Below are 23857 nucleotides of genomic sequence, written 5' to 3' on the forward strand. Positions count from 1 at the left end.
ATTATTTTCCATCAACTACAGACAAAATAAATGATAGATATCCAGTCATGTGGGTGGGTATTCATATGCACCTCCCTGCAACAGATTCTCCTACATATTTTCTTGAAATGTTGTTATAATTACTTCAATTATGCCCATCTGTAGTTTGAGACAGCTCATCCTCCTGCAGGTACTGCTTTTGTACAGAACAAATTTTGCCACTAAATACGTTCTTCCTCTTCTGTTTTATAGGTTTACCAGGTCCAATGGGGCCACCGGGGCCACCAGGTCTGAAAGGGGCCAAAGGAGAGCAGGGGAGCGAAGGCTGGCCTGGGACTCCTGGAGGTCCAGGAGTCAAAGGTGATCCGGGTTTCCAGGGTCTGCCAGTAAGTTACTTTTAGCACACTATCCAGACTTGTTGAAACCTGGTTCTTGTAATTAATGGATATATTTCTTCTTCAAAATAATGATACTTTATGCTCAGGGTGCCTTTGGACTTACTGCTGATAGCGTAAAGTCAGTTTCAAAACATTTTAACTCTCTCTTTGAAGGCTACGTACCAATGACCTAGTGAACTAGTGAGCTACTGAACTTATTAAGAAGACATTTATAGACAACGAATGGTAACATTCAACACCCAGAAAGTAATTTACAATGTATTAACAGTACAGGATGGCTGCAGTACATCCATAAATCCTGCAAATGTATTAGTAATTAATTTTAAAGGTTGCTTATTTAAAAATAACTTGCCTTCTGAAAATATCCAAACTGCTTGGTTATGTATGATATGAAACCTTTCAAATAAAGTGCACTTTCTGTACTGTAAGTAATGAGATATAGCTGCTGATTTAGAAATACAAGCAGGAAGTGCTGTTAATACATTGTTGTCATATATTTTTCATTTTTCCTGATATAAAACAGTCCCTTTTCTGTGTATTAGGGAGAATTAAGAAAAATAGGGCAGGCACACAGAATAGTTGGTACTCTATACTCTCTCTCTCAGAGTGTCTGCCTTCTTTTTCCACAATAGAAAATATATTCTGTATTTTAACTTGTCATTTCCACTGTCCTACTAAGAAAATAATAATAAAATTATGGAAGAAGGGATAAGAAAGTAGGTAAGTATGACTCAGCAATTCATAATGTACATAAGGAAGGAACTCAAGAAAAAGGTCCTGGTGAAAAAAAAACAAGATACTAATAGAGGACTTAAAAGATCTGATTCTTGATAATGCAAAGATCTATTGCAACCTTTTCTGCATCCAGGAGTCAGAAGGGACACTTTCTGTCCTAGAGAGCATTGTATCATAGTAGTTCTGAAGATAGTAAATTTCAAGATAACATTCTTTTTCTATTCATTTCTATTTCATTTCTATTCATTTCTATTTCAAGATAACATCTTCATCGACGACCTTGATGAGGGAATAGTGTCTGCCCTCAGCAAGTACGCCGATGACACAAAGCTGGGAGGAGTGGCTGACATGCCAGAAGGCTGTGCTGCCATTTAGCGAGACCTGGACTGGCTGGAGAGATGGGCAGGAAGAAACCAAATGAGATTTAATTAGAGCCAGTGTAGAGTCCTGCACCTGGGAAGGAACAACCCAAAGTATCAGTACAGGCTGGGGGATGACCTGCTGGAGAGGAGCTCTGAGAAGGACCTGGGGGTCCTGGTGGACGACAGGTTGACCATGAGCCAGCAGTGTGCCCTTGTGGCCAAGAGGGCTAATGGGATCCTGGCGTGCATTAGAAGGAGCATGGCCAGCAGGTCAAGGGAGGTGATCCTCCCCCTCTGCTCTGCCCTGGTCAGGCTCACCTGGAGTACTGTGTCCAGTTCTGGGCTCCCCGGTACAAGAAAGACAGGGATCTCCTGGAAAGAGTCCAGCAGAGGGCCGCAAAGATGATACGGGGCCTGGAGCATCTTCCTTATGAGGAAAGGCTGAGAGACCTGGGTCTGTTCAGCCTGGAGAAAAGAAGACTGAGAGGGGATCTCCTCAGTGTATCTAAATATCTGAGGGGTGGGGGACAGAAGGATGTAGCCAACCCCTTCTCAGTGGTTTGTGGGGATAGGACAAGGGGCAATGGCTGCAAGTTAGAACACAGGAAGTTCTGCACTGACATGTGAAAGAACTTCATGGTGAGGGTGATGGAGCATTGGAACAGGCTGCCCAGGGAGGTTGTGGAGTCTCCTTCTCTGCCTGTCTGGACACCTACCTGGGCAGCCTGCTCTGAGGAACCTACTTTGGCAGGAGGGTTGGACCAGATGATCTTTCAAGGTCCCTTCCAACCCCTACAGTTCTGTGATTCTGTGATTCTGTGATTCTGTGATTCTGTGATTCCCATATACTTTCCGTAATTCAACTATTTGAGGGAAGTTCTAAAGCTTTTCACAGGTTAATATTCTACTCCAAGACTATCTGTTTTTTAAGAATGAGAAATGCCAGAAGATTTTGTTTCTTGTCTTTGGTCAGAACAAAATGTTTTACTCCTTCAAGAAATAACACTCCAAGGATAGGATTTCTTTTGCTTAGCTTTGGAAATCTTACTGCTGACATCTATTTTTTAGCTAGCCATCTCTTCTCCCTTTATAGGCAGTGAAAAGAATTAGGCATTTGTAGGGAGTCATTCATCTCACCTTAATATAAACATCTTATTCAAGTCAGTTGAAAAATCACCTTTGTGTGTGTTCATTCTATTGCTATTGTAACATGAGATTATTTCCCAACATTAGTGTTATTATTCACTGAGTACTTAATTCACATCTCCAACCTCTGATTGGTAGGTTATGCAGCAAAGGGTCTTTGTTTCTTACCGCCACATGTTTTACACTATGTTATATAGCAGACTCTAATTGCCATGTTGCTTCATACTAGGGTTAGCAATTTGTTGGGGAAAACTCTAAGGTATTCTTAAAAGCTTTTTGCACACGATGTAATAGACAAAAGAAAAAAAGGATGTTGGCCGTCAGTTAAGTGACTGTTTATAGTGTCTTTAGAAATATAGGTTTGATTTTCCTTGAAGTGAAGCTATGATGAATTTGTCATTAATTTCAGTGGAGCAGTTTTTAATAGTGAAGGCCAGAGGAGGATTTCACATTATGTTTGAAGAGTTTAAGTCCTTACGTATTTTCGCCCTATTGAAAAGTGAAAGTCTTCAAAGGATTATGAATTCTTGAGTACATTTAATTTCATTCCCTGTGTCAATGTAGAAGTTTTTAAGTTTGCTGTGGTTTAGAATTACCCTGTGTGATTATCTACCAACCATCCTCTGGGGATGCACTGAATTTATTTTTTTAAATTGTAATAATCAGTGCTTAGTGAAGCTTTTCATAACAGTATGGTCTATGGTTGAAGACCTTTTTATTACCTATATTACTTGTGAGACACCTTATTCTGATCTAGTATTTTGTAAGGCAAAAAATACTTAGTAATGTGACAAACTTGTTCATGCAGGAGCAGCTTCTCCTCTAATAATTGTAGAGAAGAACCATTAAACTTAATTCTTCCCTCTTACTAGTTTTTCATATATTTTCAAAAATAAATTGCCTATTTGAGAGTTATATCGTAATAGTGTAGGATAACTTTGCTTCACTTTCTCTTTTGTACAGGGTAGTCCAGGTTTACCAGGAGATATCGGTCAAAAGGGTGATCTAGGGCCTCCAGGAGTTCCAGGAGTTCCAGGTGAGAAGAAACTTTGCCCTAAAAAGCATGCAAAAATTGTTTTTTCATATCCTTCCTCTCTCTCTCGCTCTCAAAAAAAAAAAAAAAAAAAAAAAGTGGACCCTGTGTTACAAAGTAATGGAAGCAGAACATTGAAAGCTGTGTCAAAAAATACACAAGAAGAATATTTTGACTTTTATTCAAGTTTTTTTTTGCTGTTTCCTTGTTTTCTTGCTTTGGCAATTTTAAGTGCATACTTGCTTTAGAAGATGGGAGTAAAATCAATTTTTTGGACATTACCAGTCAAGAACCTTCAGGATTTTCTTGAGAGTGGGAGGGGCAAGTGTTATTTGTTATTTGAAGAAACATGGGTTCAATATATCTCCATTGTTGACTAAATTGTTGCTATTGTCACCATCACATACATGAAAACACTGTGTGTATAAAAAATGCAATTGCTAATAAAAAAAAAAAATCTAATTTAGAAAGGTTATTAATTAAGAAAAATTTGCTTTCAGTCACCAGTTCTTTGGTGAATTAGTGCATTTGTTTTTATGTTTGTTCTTGAAAACAGTTTAAAAGTACTTGTTTGAATAAAATCATGGCCCTTATGTGATCATGAGTTCACCCATGATAATTCTGAATATGTCCTTCCAAGTAGAGAAATTATTCAATACTCATGTAAACATTTCCTTTGACTTCAGGTCCAAAAGGATCTCCAGGCTTCCCAGGCCTTAAGGGTGAGCGAGGTGACCAAGGTCTTCCTGGATCTAAAGGTATAATGCAGACGTACTTTTTTTTTGTTTCCAGATTTTGTTGTTGTTAAAATGGTTATTTGTGACTAATCAACGTACATCTCCTCCCACGGTTTTATTAGGCACAAAAAGGTAGAATCTGAAAACAGATATCGTGGTATCAGCATCCAAATGTTCAGATTAGATTTTAGTATTGGGTAGCTTTGGGTGGAGTATTGTGTTTTTTTTTCTTGAAAATCAATATTGAGGATTTTTTTTAATTATTATTAGAGTCTTTAAATGGTAGTAGAAGGTAACATTATTTTCCTGTTTTATTTATTTATTTATTTATTTTTAATTATGCCACTTTACATATGTTTTGTTTTGCTTTGTTAATTTTCTAGGTTTACAAGGCCCACCGGGCCCACCAGGTCCTTTTCAGCTTATCAAAGGAGAGCCTGGTTTACCTGGCCCTGTAGGACCAGTTGGTCTCAAAGGGTTCCCAGGACTTCCAGGTCCCAAAGGACAGCAAGGTGAGAAAATTTGTAATTTGCCAGTAGTAATGCAAAAATATGCCAGTGTCAGGCTAGACACTAGAATATTTTTGGTATAATGATACCCAGTTTTGTATACTCCGCTCAAATTGTGTTGGACAAGGAGGAAGAGAGTACTTCTCTTTGAAGCTTATCCAAAGGAGTACCAGAAACAGATGCCTTCCTTGTGATTTTTATAAGCTTCCTCTCTGTACTCATCACATAGGTATCTAAGATCAGTGGTAAGCAGGATGACCTGCATCATTCCCCAGAATGTATTTGGTTGAGTGTCTTCTGTCTTTAGTGTTTAATCCAAACTTAATTACTGTGTATCTCTGAGAGAAAGCAAACCTAAGGAAAAACACCTTGATCTTGGAAAGGAAAGTGCTCCCTGTAGAACCTTGTTCTACAGTCCTTGACTTCCTCTCTTAGCCCAAAGATTGCAATATTTAAAAGAAAAGGTGAACTGCAAAAATTTGAGACAGAGAATAAGGGAATGGAGCAAAAGCTTATATAAAAGAAATGCTGACACAAGGGTACGTGTCCTTCAGAATGACAGGGCATGGAGAGTGGGAGCTCACATGCATTCTTCAGCTATTAAGATTTTAAGGGGCAGCTTTCTTCCTGGATGTTTATGAGAAGGTGATGGAGAACTATGGTGGAATATAATGAACATTTTATTTCTAATTAATACAGTATGTAAGTTTGTTCTAGAAAGTGGAGTTAAAACCCTGCAAAGACCATTAGGAAATAGCTGTGAAATAATCTCAGTGATTAAGCACAGCATGGTTTGCTTGTATGGGATCTGTTGCTGTTCTCTAGCAGTCAGTTCCATAGAATAACAGAAAACTGCCTTTTGAGTGATCACTAAGAGAACATCTGTGACTAACTAAAGCTACTCATCTGCCACAGAAAGGTTGGTATGGTGCCAATGGTGTTAGCTTATTTTTTGCGAAGTCATAGTTACTGAGTTTATATAGTACTCAGAGCATCCGCTGATGCAGAAACTGATGAAGGGAAGACATAATATATGTTTGAAAACCTGTTTGGGAAGAAGAAGTTAAGAAAATACTGATTTTCCTGCTGTTCGTGACCCTACTTTTTATGGTCTTCTTTTGAAGGAGTCATATGACAAGCAGCAAGAGATTGCTGTCCTTCCTTTTCATATTCCAGGCAAATGCTTTAGAAACAGGCAAATGTTTTAGAAACACACACACTGCTTTTTTTTTTCTTTTTTCTGCCCTTCTCTACTACAGTTTGCCTTCAGTAACCCACATATTTCCTCTAGATATTGAAGTATGCACTCTGAATCTGAATGAGCTTAGTCTGTGCTGAGGTGTGACAGCACTGTACACGGTATCAAAAGACAAAAAGTCAGAATTAACATGGAGTAACATCCAGTAATAACTATTTCTTTTTTTTAAACAGGGGTAACAGGACCTTCAGGTGTACCTGGACCGCCTGGTAGTCCAGGGTTTGATGGCAAACCTGGGCAAAAAGGAGAAGTTGGTCCTTATGGTCCCCCAGGTAAGTCCACGAGTTTTTTGAAGACTTCATAGAAAAATAATATAGATTAGGTGTGAAAATATGTAATCTCAGTTCTTTAGTTATGTAGGCAGGGAGATGCTGCTAAACAAGATCAGTGGTTAAAAAGATATGAAATTTTCTGTGGAAGCTGCAAGAAAAAGTAGCTAGAATTAGATTCCAGAAGAGTTAGACTTTTTCCTTTCCTTTCCTTTCCTTTCCTTTCCTTTCCTTTCCTTTCCTTTCCTTTCCTTTCCTTTCCTTTCCTTTCCTTTCCTTTCCTTTCCTTTCCTTTCCTTTCCTTTCCTTTCCTTTCCTTTCCTTTCCTTTCCTTTCCTTTCCTTCCCTTCCCTTCCCTTCCCTTCCCTTCCCTTCCCTTCCCTTCCCTTCCCTTCCCTTCCCTTCCCTTCCCTTCCCTTCCCTTCCCTTCCCTTCCCTTCCCTTCCCTTCCCTTCCCTTCCCTTCCCTTCCCTTCCCTTCCCTTCCCTTCCCTTCCCTTCCCTTCCCTTCCCTTCCCTTCCCTTCCCTTCCCTTTCCCTTTCCCTTTCCCTTTCCCTTTCCCTTTCCCTTTCCCTTTCCCTTTCCCTTTCCCTTTCCCTTTCCCTTTCCCTTTCCCTTTCCCTTTCCCTTTCCCTTTCCCTTTCCCTTTCCCTTTCCCTTTCCCTTTCCCTTTCCCTTTCCCTTTCCCTTTCCCTTTCCCTTTCCCTTTCCCTTTCCCTTTCCCTTTCCCTTTCCCTTTCCCTTTCCCTTGACTGAAAATGAGAGGTATAACTGAGAGAGAAGGGAACCTGTCTGTGTATATTCTTTCATATAAAACATGTTTTGATACCTAGGAAATGCCTGATATTTGCATTTCATTAGAAGTAATGAAGTAATGCTTGCTTCAAGTATAAGTAATGAACAACTTTGTAGATGTTTCTCCCTCAATCATACAACAGAAACTAGCATTTGAGACATTGGTAAATCTACAAATCAAGGTCACCTGTAGGTACTACTGGGCAAGCTTGAGGACCTTGTGATATTAATATAAGCCTTTCTCTGTGTCTGCAGATCTATCCCTTTCCTGCAATTGATAAGAAAGGAATATCTTTGTTTCCTTCTATATAAAGGCTGTAAATTCCCCACAGTGTTCATTGCAAAGGGGAGAACATTATCCTGCACACAGAATCAATCTTTTGTCCGAAGTCCCACTTCCATTACCAAATTTATATGGCTGTATTATTTATACATATGTAATATAGTATAGTACGTTATATTTATATATGTAGTTATACATATATACATATACATATATAAGAAGGACAGAGAAAGACTTTTCACCAGGGCAAGAGAGGAATGAACTAGGTGATCTTAAAGGGTCCCTTCCAAACCATACCATTCTATGATGAGAGAGAGAGACAAACGATAAGTAATAAAGTCACAATACCACTGCAGATATTGTTACTTCCACAAATTTACTGACATCTGAGTGTTTCAACTTCGGTCACAAAAGATAAGTTTTAAAAATTGTGATATATTGTGAACAGGTCAGTTTTTGTTTTGTTTTTATTTTTGTTTTTGTTTTCTGTTAGTTAATGACTAACTGGGAAACACCAATTAATGAGATTCCATTACTTACTGTATAATTTCAGCCCTGTTAGAATTCAAAATATTTTTGTCTGTAGATGCTCTCAAATGCATTTTAGTAACAATGCAAATAATGAATCAATGATCACTGCTACCTGAGTCTCTGGTAGCAGGCAGTGTCTGTAGAGATAAAAGGAGATTCTCTGTATTGTAGGGCCCAGAGGATTCCCTGGTCCACCTGGTCCTGAAGGTTTGCCTGGGGCTATGGGCCCACCAGGTGCAGCATCTGTTGCTCATGGCTTCCTTGTTACCAGACATAGTCAAACCATTGAAGAACCATTATGTCCTTCGGGAACAAGGCTCATTTATCATGGCTACTCCTTGCTTTATGTACAAGGCAATGAAAGAGCACATGGCCAAGATCTGGGTAAGTAGAGACCAAATTAGAATTCAATTAAAACGCATTATAAGCGTTTCTTTCATTTGTAAAACTGTATTGAACAGAACTGTGTGATTATTCTTGGGTAGCTGGTTCTTTATGCTGTCTGGGTTGGTACAAATAATAGGTTGGTTTATAGGAGGATAGGTGTCATTTTGTTTAAGAAAGGTTTTATCAAAGCCTTTGGCATGGTCATCCATAGGATGCATATAGACAAATCAGTGAGATATGGATGGCTAAGTGGATGATAAGATGCATGGAAAATTGGTGGGTTGAGAGAAGAACCTCAAGTCTAGTAAAGGCAAATGCGAAGTAGCATCCCTGTGATGAAGTAACTCCCTGCCACAGAACAGACAATGGACTGACTGCTATTTCCAGTAGCAGTAGTAGAGACTGCTACAAAGCAGCATCACACAAAAGGGCCTGGGAGTCCTGGTGAGCAACATATTGAATATGAGTTAGCAGTGTGCCCTTGCAACAACTACCCACCTCCCTGCTGCCAAAACTGCTAGGCTTTATTGGCCAAAGTACAACCAGCAAGTGAAGGGAAGTGATTCTTCCCCTCTGTTTGACAGTTGTGAGATGAGGTCTGATATATTGTGCCTAGGACTTGGGCCTTCCAGAACAAGGAAGATACTGATATACCAGAGTGAATACAAGAGCTGACTACTAAGATGGTTAGTGGGGGCTGGAGTATGAACAGTCTGGTGGAACTGAATTTGCTGAGCTGTAACTGAAATTTAAGGAGAAGCTTTTATTGATGTCTATAGCTACCTAATGGGGGGGGGGGGGCATAGAAAAGGTGGAGCTCAGACTCTTCTCAGAGGAACTCAGTGATACTAGAAGAAGCAATAGACACAAGTATGAGATATTCCAGTGATATATATAAAGAAAATACTTTTCACCATAGCTGTCCTCAACCACTGGAGCAGGAGCCCAGGGACGTTGCATCTCTCTATTTGGAGATACTCAAAACTCTGGCTATGGACCTGAGCAACCTGATCTAACAGACAAGGGGTTAGGACAGGAGACTTCTAGAGATCTAGTCCAATCTACATTATTCTGTGATTCTACAGGAAAGATTAGGCTATTCCTTCCCTTGCCCTATTCCTTCATTCTGAAACTAAGAGAAGTTACTCCCTCTGAGAAAGCTGGGCCCTCCAAAGCAAATGTGGTTTTAAAATGTTTTGGAGTTGCTACTGAAATATTTGTTGGGCAACTGGCAATGTTTTAGCAAAAATGGACTAACTAGCAACCTTTGACTTAACATTTCAGGCACGGCAGGGAGCTGTCTTCGTAAATTTAGTACTATGCCTTTCTTATTCTGCAATATCAACAACGTATGTAACTTTGCATCAAGGAATGACTATTCCTACTGGTTGTCCACGCCTGAACCCATGCCAATGAGTATGGCTCCTATCACTGGGGAAAATATCAGGCCATTCATCAGCAGGTACAGTATCATAAAATGAGGAAGCCTGTGAAAGTCATGCATAGTACTTTATTTTCTTTCAAAAGACTTGTATTCCATATGTTTTTATTTCCTCCCTTTAAATTTAAAGCTTGAGTTCTTTTGGTGAAATGCTTCAGAGTACATGTATTCAGTTTAGACTTTGATCAAAAATAAATCCATCTTGGAGGAATCCCAAACAAATGAGGTATTCAGTTTTGAGTCTAATTTAAACAAAAATATTTACTTTGAAATTATGTTTTGTGATACACATTGAAGGAGAAAAAGTTCTGAATTTATTCACAATTCCTGTCTAAAACAATTATTTTTTTCACCATCCATAGCTAGAAGCTTTTCAGGGCTCAGTTTCCTTTTGTTTGCAAATGGTAGCATTATTTATCATACAGTAGAGTGCCAGGCAGGCTTCTTGCATTGCTTTGGATAGACTGCTTGAATACAGTCACTACTATCTGCCTTATAGGAAACAGTTGCAAAATCATTAATCTATTTTTCAATAAATCCAGATTCTCAGCTAGCAGAAATTACAGCACTTATATTGGATGTAAGTGTTGTGCATCAATCCAACGTGTTAAAATTCTGGTCCATCTCAAGGTTGCTAGCAAAAAAAAACATCCTGGCATAATAGGCCTAGTGCTGAAGGCAGAAGGGTGAGCAAAAGTGTGGTAAACTGTACCACTATCATTAAGAGTCTGACAAAGGAAGCTCCAGACAAAAACTTTGATGATAATCAGTAGATCTATGTGTTCCTAAGATTCCCATCATTGCTTCTAAACTGTATCAGCAATTTTGGTTACTCTTCCTGCCATATAAAGTGGATAGGAATGGAGGGTATTGGCAGTGCTTCCTCAGGCTGGTATATACCACCTAAGGGAAAGGACAGTTAACATCATCTGAAGGTTGTAGTCTTGACATATTGATACGTTCAAAAAACATGCTTCATCGTATCGTACTGCAAAATATTTCATATTTATTTTGCATAGTAGAATCCATTGTGTATCTGTAGTTGCACTCTGTACTCTAATAATGGTTTAGTGGCAAATAAACATATATGCCTTGAAAATTAGATGGGCAGATTGAGGCCAAGATTCTCAAGAGTGACTACAGTTTTTGTTGGTCTTACATTTTTGGTTGTTAATTTGATATGAATTGAAAGGGTTTGACTTTCAGAAAGATTCAAATGACCAACCAATAGAAATTCATGTTCCTTTTATGACATCCATGGTCAAGCACCCAACATTTTGCACCTTTGACTATCACTTTGGAAAATTTTCCTCAATGAGGTACCTAGCAGTATTTTGCTTTATTATGCATATGGAGTAGTTTTTATACCATAAAAATGTATATGTATATATGTAAAGGTGTGTGGAGGGTGTATATATATCTGTATATATATACATTATCTATGCTTATTTATATATATGAGTTTTTCTCCTTTTAGCCATGGCAAAGAGTGACATAATTGCTGTACACATTTTTTAAAACCAGCAAGGAATCCGAGAAGAGTATTCTTTTAATTTATTTTACTAGCTGAAATCTTTAAACTAACAGTTTCCCCTGACCAAAAGTTGAAAAGGCATAGAAGTATCACTTGCTGCCTTGGGTCATGAGACTTCTTTTCATGTATACTGAAATACCAGTAATCTCTTGAAGCAAAGCAGAGCTCCAAGAATAGAGGCAACTTTTACATTCTTTTAACTTACTCTTTCATTGATGTTTTTCTAAAATAACTGTTTTGCTTCTGCACTGAAGATGAAGGCAGTAGGTATGAAAGCAGTCTTCACAAGTCAGAAATAGAAGGCTTTCATTCTGAATTCCTTTGCTTTTGTGCATTTTCCAGAATCCAGCTTAATCCATTTTGCACTTGATTTATTATTTTTTTTTCATAGCTTTGATAATAGTATTCAGACTGTGTACTTCCAGGTATTTGGTTTGAATCATTTTCATCATTGCTTACTGCAGTAGCCAGTTCAGGAGTTGTACAAGAAAAAAATGATTGTATCTATTGACTTCCTTACTACCAGCCTCAATATCATAATTGTCAACCCAACTCACATTTCTTATAATTCTCCTGTGAAGTCATGAGTGGTCTTTGGATTATTCAGTAACCTAGCAGTTCTGAGACACGACAAATTTATCTGAAGCAAAAGAACTGCTGCAGTGTAGCTTTCAAAGAGTTGCTTTCAGGTATGTTATTCGGTTACATTGCTAGAAATCTCTTATAGGAGATAAAGACCACAAATGTAAATAAAAGCCACTTTTAAGGAAAACACATAGGGAAGAGTCTGTGTTACATTAGATTAGCAGCGATTGTCTTTGTGAGACATTTTCCACAGAGATGGCTTTCTCTCTGGAAGCCACTCGCAGCTATGTTTAGGATGATGAATTGCTGTTATTTGTCTCTGATCACAGTAGACCACTTTATAAGCGATACCCGCTGCGCTGCAATGTTCGGCTATTTGCCTCTCATGTTCATGACACTGAGCACTTTAAGAGCACTTTAAGAAACAGTACAAATGGGACTAGCAAAAGACAAATGCATTCAAATATTCAGATAAGTCTCTTGTTCTGAGCTCTTAGGAAGGCTAGTATGAGTAATACTCAATTCTTAAGCAGTCCCTAAGTAAATGAGACACAAAAAAGAAACAGGTGTTTTTCTAAATGAAATGCTTGGATTTTTGCCTTGCTTTTTAAGGTGACAACATTTTTGATTCAAACTTTCTTAATGAAAGTAATTTCTGAAAAAAAAAAAAAAAAAGAAAAAGTTCTGTCTTAGTATAGTGCATGTATCTCATTTGCATCTTGGTCTTTCTAGATGCGCCGTGTGTGAAGCCCCTGCTATGGTAATAGCTGTTCACAGTCAAACAATTCAAATACCACCATGTCCTGAAGGCTGGAGTTCACTTTGGATTGGTTACTCCTTTGTCATGGTAAGTGCGCTGAGCTGAGAAACTATGTGTTTGATGCACACTCCTGCTCTGGGAAAGTTCATACCTGACTCTGTCAGTTTAGGTCTCAGGAAGGCATTAGACCTCTACCCTTTCTGTTGATTTTAAAAGGATTTGGGCTAATTACTAAATGAGAATAATGCAATAGCATTTTCTTGTTAATTTTTTGGGAAATGCACACAGCATGCTGTCTTGTTTGCAGCTCCAACAAAGGATCGAAGTGTTGAATAAACAAGGAAATAAGCATAATTGTCTGCCATTCTTCCTATGCTGCATCAGCTTCCTGAGTACAGCAGTGCCTATCTTGTTCCCATTTTTTTGATAAATAAGCCTTGAGTTTTCAACTCGTATTTTCTGTCTTTCATGCCGTTTCCTCAGCTGTATCCATACTAGTAAAATAAACAGGGCCAGGGAATAGTCTGAAAAGCCAGTCCATAGCTCTCCGTAGTGGTTAGTTGTTAGCATGCTGTCATGCTCACAGCCTATAACAGCCACTCTCTCAGGTGTGGGGTGGGCATGATCTGAGACACTGTGGGTCCAGAGGTGTGAGCACTTGGCAGTGGGAAAGAGGTCACTGTGACGTTGGGAAGGAACTAGGTTTAACTATTCAGATATAAACCATACTGGTCTGGTATGGACCTGAGAGATGGCCATGCCCTTTGGCTACTACAGAGATATCTTGTGTCTTACTGTCAGTCCTGAAAGATTTCTGTGCATAGAGCTGCCTTGAGGTTGGTGTTGGTGGTGTGTTGTGCTTCCATTAAACTAGTCAGGCTGGTGCCACCTCAAGAGCCCTGCAGCTATGCCCTCTTGCTCTTCCCTGAGCAGAAGGTCAAAACAGCAGACAGACACAACAGAGGACAAGGAGGGCATGTGAAGAAATATTTGTGCAAGAGTTAATAAATGTTGCAGCAGAAGAGATTAAAAGTTCCTTTCTCACTGATGTTTTTTCACTTTCCTAGCACACCAGTGCTGGTGCTGAGGGCTCTGGCCAGGCCCTGGCATCTCCTGGTTCCTGCCTAGAGGAGTTCCGCAGCGCTCCCTTCATTGAATGCCATGGCCGGGGCACCTGCAATTATTATGCAAATGCTTACAGCTTCTGGCTTGCCACTATAGAAAGGAATGAGATGTTCAAGTAAGTTCATGATTTATTTATCAGTATTTGAGACTCAGTCAAACCTTGTCACTGAATAACAGAAGTATTGTTTGAGTGTAATACATGGTTGAAGTACTAGCTGTACCCCAGCATGGTTATTATGTACAGTTAGTGATTTCATAGCAAAAAGGAAAAATGGTAGTAGTTTTGGGGGGGAATGAATGAGTGTATTCACATTTGTGAACAAGTGTATTTACAGACATTAGTGTTTACAATTTGCCATTTGCACTTGCCATTTTACTCTTCAGAATTATCTAAAATGTTTGCATTTCCACTATTTTGATTGTATTCGTTGAATTGTAACTGGGATAGGCTGAAATTTTGATTGAAATTAACTCAGACTGTACCATTCTCCCTAGTGAATGTTAACCTGTAATAGAAACACAGGAAATTAATGCAGATGTTGACCATGGAGAGGGAAGAAACTAAGCGAGCTGAGAAATTGTTTACCTCTCCACAATGATGGAAGAAGTATGTCTGAATAAAATGCAAAGGCAGAGCCCCTAGGTATTTCTTCAGTCCTGCTGGGGTTTTAATTTCAGGAATTAAGTGCTAGTAGGCTTCGTTCTAGACTCCTGCACATAACCGTATTTTTCAACGTGGTCTCATTTGTTCCATCCAAATTTTATTAGCTATTAGTGTATAGACGAGTTCCCAGGTCTGCAAAGTTTACCCGATTAGCAGGCACTCCTCTGGAGCACAGGCAAACATCTTCTTCCACAGAAGTCCAGGCTGCCATTTTGCATACCCTTTATCTGTCCATGTCTTCTACATGTGAATGCTCATCAGCCTGTCTCAGCCAAAACGAAGCAGGCTGATTAGCCAGTTTTGACTGTTTGTCTATAAAATAGTTGTCAAATAAGTAGGTGGAAAAGTTGAGCACTATGACTGACAAACACTGGGGCTGTGATAATCTAATCATCGAGAAAAGTTTCTACTGAAAGAGCCCATGTGCCAACACTGGAGTGAGCACTAGCTCCCTAGGAAGGAGGAGAGCAGGTCAGAGGAAAATTTAGAAAAGTCAGCACTACAATTGTTTGTATTCATTGAATTCTATTCAGAGACGTCTCAACTTCATATCCTTTTCTGGCAACAAACTGTATCTCAAATTGCTAAAATAACCCCAGATTAAGATAACTGTTCTGCTATCGTAATCCACAAGTACTCTTCAGTATCCCATACACTCACAATCCTTTCTCAAGAAAAAAGTCAAATGGAAGCACACTTTTGTCTGAAAATGCTTTATTTCCAGTTGTTAGGAGTAACTCCTTATGACATGTTAACCACTAAAGATTTTGTTTTGTCTTTCTGTATCACACCACTTCACACACACCATTTCCTTTGCTTGGTCTTCATTATTCTGCAGTCACAAGGATTACAGAAACTCATAAATAGTCAAATGTCTCCCATTTCCTTGCCCTAATTTTCTTTTCTTTACTTTTTTTTTTTTTTTTTTTTTTAATGCCTAAATTTCAGCATGTTTTCAAGCTTCTGTCTAAGCAGGTAGTTCCTTCTGCTTAAGAAAACCTTCAGCCTAGCGACAGAATTCTAAATTAACTGGAAGTAGATGATGTTTGTCGGTAATGCTGTGATAGTTTGTGGCTTAGGCTTGTGAGTGAACAAAGAAATCAAAGAAATCAAAGAAATTAGGGATACATTCTTAATTCAGCACAGCTTGAAGAGGCACTTGGTGGCATGCAAAGTTTGCCTTGTAAATTGTAAACCTGAAAACTGACCGTTTGTATTAACAGTTTTTAATGGGTCTTCCCTTTTCTTTATTTGTAATAGGAAACCGACTCCGTCAACTTTGAAAGCAGGGGATCTGCGCTCAAACGTTAGCCGTTGTCAAGTCTGTATGAGAAAAACATAATGACTTTTGAATTTCAACTAATTTCACACAATATGGTGCTATTTGTTTAACAGCAATGAAGCCTAGACATATATCATATGTACCTCATTGTTGTCCAATATGAAAACAGTAAAGTGCCTTTTAGGAACTTGCATAACTAACACACACTGCTTTACTGGCCCTGTCCTTGCTGAAGAAGAAAAGAGACAACAAAGATAAGCTTCAAATGTTGACATGCCAAATGGCACTTTTGATCAAAAAATATATATTTTTTATATAAATGCAATGCACTGATAGAATAAAAAGTCAGCATTCATCCAGAAAAATGCAAAGGTGCTAGGAGGTATGCAGTTCTGCCTTATACTGTTTGACTCCCCTTTCTTATTCTTGTATTATATATTTAGATTCATTTTTCTTCCCCAGATAAGTTTGTTGTTACCATTATTTAGGTGTCTCAAAATCCCACACTCTTGGGTATGTACTTATTGTTCCTGTACAAAGCAATACTAATGTAAAAAAAAAAAAAAAAAAAGAGTTTTGGGATTACAGACTGTGGTTAACCATCTTTTCAAAGCATAGATTGCCATCCTGCAAACCTTCGCTTCTGTTGTAGTCCTTAGTGCTATTGGTTTTAATGGGACTACATCTGGAAGAGATTGCCAAATTGGGCTCACATATAGGCAAGTAAGTGTTTCTGCTATGTTGGTACTATGCAGCTTCTTTATGCAGTAGAACAAACTTTCCTGTGGAATAAAGAATGATCCAGCAATGATCAAGAAAAAATATATATATAAATATTATAGTAATTTATATAGATATCAACCATTAGGCTTTGAGTTTACCATTTTGAAAAGAAGCTTACAAAAGTTTTCTTCTTTTCAGTGTCATAAATTAGATGTTAAATGCCAAAATATGATGTGAAATGTTCATTTTACATAGGTCATTTCAATGCCAAAGTTGCAGATACTGAACCCAGGTTAATAGCTATTTGTGTTTATTATAGTAAATCCTGCTTTGAGCTTATAGTCTTTATTCTGTATTTAATGTTTTTCAGGGTTTTAAACACTACTCACACACTGAATGACTTGATATTGAAAAGGATAAGGCCTTAATTTTGTTAATACTGTGCCAAAAAAATCTTCAAATTAGCCTCAAAAATATTTCTAAAGGATTTCTATGCAGCAATACCAATGTTTGAACACATCAGCATCCAAAGGTGTTTTATAGTCTATAAACATGAAAATACCAAAAGATTTTTGCAAATGTCAAGGCCTTTGTGTAATTTCTTAAATGTGTATTATATCTTAAGAGTTCAAGTTTGTAATAAAACTATTTGTGTAAAAAACAAAAAAGCAGAAGAAAAGAAAAAAGTTTTTACTAATTTGTTATTAGCATTCATTTACAGCAATGAATTAATTTTGAATAAGCCACCAATAAATGCACAAGCTTAATGCAATCACAGATTATTTTTGTTTTGCACATCTTGCAGATGTACAAAGCATCTTCAAAAGGGGAAAGCAGGACACTGTACTGACACCTCAATTGTTACTGTGTAAGAACTGGTACTGATAGACAAAGCATGGATTATGCATCTGTTACTGAAATGTGTTTGATGTTAACGTGTTAAAGAAATACTCAAACTTCATTTTAGCTTATGGGAAGCAGTCAAGATACAGATTTTTTTCACTCTTCCTTTGAATTTTTCTAGACAAAATGGAACTAAATTGTACAGGGTGAAAATCAAAGTATCTGATATAATTTTGCTTGTAAGCAGTGAAGGTGAATCTTTGCTCAGGTTGTCTGAAGAGGAAATGGGCCGTGATATCTTTTTCCTTGGCAAAAGCACATAATTTGTTAATGTTGCATATTGTTTTCCCAAATTCATGGGTAGGCTGCTGCTGCTGCTGTTCTGATCTCACTTTCACTTAAAATCCTTGAGAACATTGGCTGGCCAAATGACTGAGTACCCCTGAATAGAAATTGGCCATTTCCTTCAGTTCTGAGTCTTTCTCACATGGAAGAGTCTGACAGATGATCCTTTCATTTATAAATGACCAGTCCTCACAAAAGTCCTTTACCAGCCTATGAAGTACAATAACGTGTTTCTGTCCAATCAGCCTGGTGTAGGGTTTTCCAAAGTGCTATATGTTTTTCAGAGGAAGAGGAGACTAGAGGGTGATTCCAAACAGAGGGTGATTCTTGTTGTCTAGGAGGCAGACATTCAGCCTTCTCCAACTTAGAGGATCCAAGCTACTGGTCAGACACCTTAATTGCACTTTACAGTTTATCTTCAAGGGGTTATCTCAGCTAGGGATTTAATTTGATTGGTTCAAATCACCTCAGAACTGATAGATGGTTGATTTTTCAAGTCCTACATGCATGTTGGAATCAAATTTGTGCATAAGAAAATAATTCCCTTTGCTGGTAAAGGGACTACTCATTGCAGCTGGGTGTGTACTAACCTGTATTTCCTTAAATGGGAGCATTTTGGAAACAAGGTCCTTTGGAAAAGAAAAAAAAAATAAATCAAAAAACATTTGAACTATAGTTTTATGTCATACTTACCTAGTAGGAATTATTTATTCCATAACCTCAAGCTCTTAAAATGACCTCAACCTCTGTAATGCTAGATATGCTGTTTCTACTTAAATCAATGAGTAAACTTTTCAGTGGTTATTGAATATAAATCAGATCTCCTGAAAATATTGTGAATGCTGGATTTTGATGCCCTGCATGAGGAAAAGCCCACATACTAAAGCAGAACAATTGTGAAATTCTTTCTTACTTTCAAAAGTCTGTAAGTATCCCATATTCAGTCATTCTTGGCCAGCTTTGTTGCTACAGTACAGTTCATTGTGTGAACAGGCAACTGCAAACACATAATTTGTTAAAATTGTCTTGCATAATCTTAAATTTCAGGAAAAAGCTTTCTTAAAGAAGTACAGCTTGTTTAGTAGGCCTGACTGTTTTTGAATGCAGTACTTGAAGAGTAACTTTAATGACCCAAATAAATACATTTCTAAAACAGCAGGTGGTGCCCTTGCTCTCTTTATGCTAAGAGTGGTACTAACAACTTCAACAAATAATGTGTTCTCCAGGTCACCAAAATGTAAAGCAGGTGGCAGTTCTCTGCTTTCCTGAGTCTCTGTCTTTATTCCTACATGTTCCATTCACCAGCAATTTTCTTTTTCAAATATAAGTAAAGCAGTGTTCATTAAAAAAATAAAATAAAATAAAAATAAAAAAGGCAGATTCTAAAACCAGGCAAAATAAAAATAGAACAAAATGAAATAATTTGTTTCAAAATATATATTTGATTATCTCTTAGCCTGTGTATCTTTTCTGGCAGATGCACATTCAATTCATAATTATATATCTTTTTCTTTCATAGTGGTAACTTGCTTGATAAAATACGTTTTCTTTCTTTTTCTTTTTCTTTTTCTTTTTCTTTTTCTTTTTCTTTTTCTTTTTCTTTTTCTTTTTCTTTTTCTTTTTCTTTTTCTTTTTCTTTTTCTTTTTCTTTCTCTTTCTCTTTCTCTTTCTCTTTCTCTTTCTCTCTTTCTTTCTTTTTTTTTTTTTTTCTTTCTTCCTGTGAAACAGGTCTCCTGAGAGCAGTATTCCCTTGTTATGATCCCTGAAACAAGATTGTATTGAAGCCATATCTTTTTACATCTTAATTCATAAACCTGTGTGACTTTCTGAGAGTTCCTTTTCTGCCTTTCATGTTTTACAAATCTGGAGTAATCTACACTATTTACACAAGACAAAACATCAAGCATCTGTAAAACACAAGGCCCGGCACTTGGGTCCCAGAAGACCCACTAAACACAGTAAGCAGAAAATATGGCACCTGGTACAAAGAACGACCCCTGACAATTTGAAATCACACGTATCTTGGTATCTCTAATAATGACGATCATCAGATAATATCTGCGCGTGGGCATTCTGGTGGAATTTAGTGTCATTTTTCTTGATGCTGCAGTGGAGTTACCTCTGTCTTTGGTGTTTGCATAGCAGCAGCGATGTGTTACTTGCTGTATTTCTACCTATTCATACAGAAATAATCTTTCCTATGAACTTCACATCCTGAATTAGATAATACAGTGAGAAAACGAGACCAGCATGGATGCTTAAATGCGTACCTCATGCTTGGGCTAATGCTGAGACTAGTGATGGACTGGGATAAAATTAATCATTATTAAGAAAAGGTATTCAGTGGCCAAATGGAAGCATTCAGCCTCTCTGTTTTCAGGCTGAGGTAAGAGTGTGCAGAAGAGGAAATTGTTCCATCCACCCACTAGTTATGCTATCGTTTATTTAATATGAACTCAATATTACTTGTAAATGTGTAATATTGGTGAGATATGCACAGTCTGATTATAAATCAAAAATAATATGCAACCATGTTTATTGCTAACAGCTGAGCAAGAAGCACATACTCTTTGTGAAAGATGTGCTAACAGTCAGAAAGACCTCAAAAATAATTTCCTGGAAACAAGCAAACAACAAAAAAAAATTGTGTTTGTGTGGTAAAGATGCTTCACCCAGGCTTACTGACACCACCTTTTGTCTTCAGATCCCACCATAAGGGGATATGACTGAGCTGAATATTCTTACTTATATGTTGATTTCTAAATATTTAATCCTTTCCAATTTCTTATTGTCTTGAACCCAAAGAGAACAGAACGTTGCTTTTAGGTAAACAATCAAAAGATTTACAAATGCCTGAATACCTTAGTTGTACATACATTAGAAAGCTGCCTTCATTTTCTTCTGGCTATATGCCATCAGCTATATTTATTATAATTGGCATGCAGAGGACAGAAGACTTGACAGAGTGAAAGTTATAGATGAAACATGATCATTTGATGCTCTGTCAACTTCTGTCTCGCCTAAGAAAACGTTACATTTCATGCAGAATTGTGGCAGGCTTCATTTGTCATCTCAGCTCCATGAAGTATGATTTACGCTGTAGTAAATAAGCATGTAAAAGGGCCTGGGCAGGGGAGAAAGCCCTTGTAAAATAGTTTAAAGAGCGTTGATCAAACCTTTTTATTATTCTTAGAGCACAGCTTTCATACTGGTATAATTCACTGTATTCTTGCTCTAGAATATACCTCTTGGGCTTTCACCAATGTGGTTATTTCTCACCACTGGCTCCTGGAAGAGGTTCAAAATGGAGAGTGCTAGCACATGCCCAGTGCTATCTTTTGCCAAAGCTTTTGTTATCCTTGTGGGCATTGTGGCTGGCAGTGGAAGGTGCTTCCCTCTTCCTATTTCCTGTAAATAATTATAGCAACATTTTCTTCCAGCCTAATTTTGGAATTGAACCTGTCTGTGAGATGTGATCAAAGTGGCAACCAAATCACAGAGACTTGAAACGCAATCATATGTCAAGAATTTTTTGTGTATCACTTTTAAAAATGTTTCTGGGAAATTCCCAACTATACACGATGCTCAGGCGCTGATTCCCAGGCAAGTCTAAGTATTGTTTTATATTTACATGGAGATTTACCTCCTATTACCATAGCATGGAAAATGTGCCGCAGCAGTATCTGCACAACTTTGGGACCAAGGACACTGGCAGGTAAGAATGTACATACCTGACAGAAGTGATTGCTAGCACTTGATAGCCCAACAGAGACATGTAGGGATGATAGCACTGCTTCCTCTCTTTGCCAGAGAGACTACAGCTTTTTCACAGATTTTTTGGCCACCTTTGATCAGCAATTGGGAACTATCAATTGTCTGTGATCAAAAGCTGTTTGTAATAGCATCCAGGCTTTTTAGCATTGTCCCTGAACTAAGAAAAGGAGTTAGCCCAAGGCAGTGAAAGATACTCTCTATCTTATTCTCAGCCCTGCCTTTGCTAATACAAAACACATAGAAAAAAAAAAGTGCTGGCATGCCATTAAAAAGAAACTGCAGCCCTCTTCCTCTCTTCAAAGACAAATCTCACTTCAGGGAAAGGTGGTGAACTCTCTCAAATGGGAGGGAAATAAAAATTTGAGAAAATTCCCTAGCTGATATATTCACGTTATAACAACAGAATAAGAAAGGCGATTATAGCATTTCAGATATTGCCTACAGTTATGAGCTAAAAATGGGGATTTCTTAACAGGACAGATACAGAATTTATGAAGCTCAAATTGAAAAAAAAAATAAATACAGGAATCAAATTGGCTGAGTAGTCTCTCTGTAACCACAAGCTTATACATTTGAAATAAAAATCATATGCTGATTCCAAGGGTTACTGTGATTGCCGGTGGTGCAAACCAGAAGCACTGCATTTCCTACAGGAAGACACCGTGACCCTAGGGTCACAGATCCGAGTAACTGCAGAGAGAATAATTGAGATTCTGCTCAGATGAGGTGCTTCAAAGCATCTGCAGGATTCCAGTTACAGCCACTCTCCTTTTCAGAAAAGTGGCCTAAAAAAACTGGAGTAGGTCCTATTAGTCAGAGCCCGAGAATCTGAAAACTGCATTTGTGAAGAGGATCTGGATGCTGTGGCCAAGTGCTTGATTCACTGATATGAAAAATCTGAGCTCTTCTAAGTAGCTTTAGTACCAACACATATTTTTTTGTCCTGATCTATTGTAATCAATCTAGCCAACACATGTAAAATAATAACAGCTAGCAAGTAGATTTCTTTTCAGAAACACACAGTAGAGTGGAATTTCTTTAATTTCTTTTCTTCCAGGCAAATTGCAGGGGATCACAGAGCGAGGGAGAGAGATTTTGTAGTTGTTTGTTTGCTTTTGCAAGGCACAGAACATGACCCCTTAGGAATGTGTAGGAGAGGAAATGAAAAGCAGACGTGGGAAGCTGAAAAAGCAGCACTTCTCCTCTATCATTAAGTGTATAATAAGGCAGATTACATCAGTTGTTGGCCTAGTCTCCCTGGTGAACAGGTGTCATAGATACAGTACTGCCTAATCAAATATTAACTCATCATGTGGCAGCAAGTGCTAAGAGAAGGCACATGTAAGATCATCTACCTCCTTTTGCATGCAGCCAACTCTTCCGGGGGACAGTAGGGTTCCGTAAAGGACATTCCCGTCGTGTTTATGGAGTGAATCTAATTTTATACGGTTGCATAGACTTGTGACAACCAATTTCATTTTCTACTTCCTATAAGAAACTGTACTGGATACTAACATATGAAGAGCCACAAACACAGACAAGTGGTTTGTTTATGTACACGGTTCTAAAATAAACCCATAGGAGTTTAGAAATAACCATCTTCAACAATTACTTAGAATAAACTGATATATAAGATTTTTGATTCATTGTTTAGAATAGCAAATAAATACCAGTGTTCCCATTTTACAAGCAAGAAGAAAAAAAAAAAAAAAAAAAAAAAGGAAAAGAAAAAGAAAAAAGTAACATGCAGTAAGTAAGAGAAAAGGTCAGTCTTTTAAATTCTGGGCCAGGTCTGTTCCTGCTGGATCATGCTCTGCCCCAAACTGTCTGGCACTGCTGGATAGTGACCAAAAATGGAAAAAAAAATATTTTTTGCATGTTCCATTGTATATGTTAGACTTTACTTATACAACCTTACTTTATACTTACTTTATACAACATTACACAGAATCCAAAGAGTTGCAGTAGTTGCAGCTGGATCACATATACCAGTGTTGTACATAGGATGCCAAGTAACTCAAGTGTCCCTTTCTGTCTTCTCAGTTGCTTTCCTGGAAGAGAGGAAAATCACTGAAGTATGGTGTTCAAAGTAAAGTCTCCAAAGCAAACTAATGATAGATGAAATGAAGCAAGTATACTAAAGACAGCATATTACTTGCTCTTTCTTTGGGCTCCAGGAAAGTCCGTATTGAGGGAGAAACAATGACTAGAAGAGGATGTTTAGGATGATCAAGTGTCCTGGTGTATGGACTGTTACAAGTGGCCCCTTTGATCCATCCTAGCTCTTCTTTTTCTGAGATGAGAAGTGCAGAACTCATCCATACATTTTCAAGGAAGGGGCTAAAAAAAATCTTCCTGT

The 23857-nt window shown here is 37.9% G+C and overlaps 1 protein-coding gene across 1 annotated transcript in view; it reads left to right on the forward strand.

Annotated features, from left to right (window-relative positions):
- The window catches only part of COL4A1 (collagen type IV alpha 1 chain), a 130512-nt gene extending 111633 nt beyond the window's left edge, over window positions 1–18879 (forward strand). The window contains exons 43-52 of the mRNA XM_068678507.1: window positions 232–365; window positions 3584–3656; window positions 4340–4411; window positions 4774–4902; window positions 6331–6429; window positions 8207–8419; window positions 9707–9884; window positions 12715–12829; window positions 13810–13982; window positions 15792–18879. Coding sequence (XP_068534608.1) covers window positions 232–365; window positions 3584–3656; window positions 4340–4411; window positions 4774–4902; window positions 6331–6429; window positions 8207–8419; window positions 9707–9884; window positions 12715–12829; window positions 13810–13982; window positions 15792–15873 — 1268 coding nt within the window. The 3' untranslated portion in view covers window positions 15874–18879. The remainder of the gene's footprint in view (window positions 1–231; window positions 366–3583; window positions 3657–4339; window positions 4412–4773; window positions 4903–6330; window positions 6430–8206; window positions 8420–9706; window positions 9885–12714; window positions 12830–13809; window positions 13983–15791) is intronic.
- The last annotated feature ends 4978 nt before the right edge of the window (window positions 18880–23857 follow it).

Source organism: Anas acuta, chromosome 1 (genome assembly GCF_963932015.1).
Source record: "Anas acuta chromosome 1, bAnaAcu1.1, whole genome shotgun sequence".
Lineage (NCBI taxonomy): Eukaryota > Metazoa > Chordata > Aves > Anseriformes > Anatidae > Anas > Anas acuta.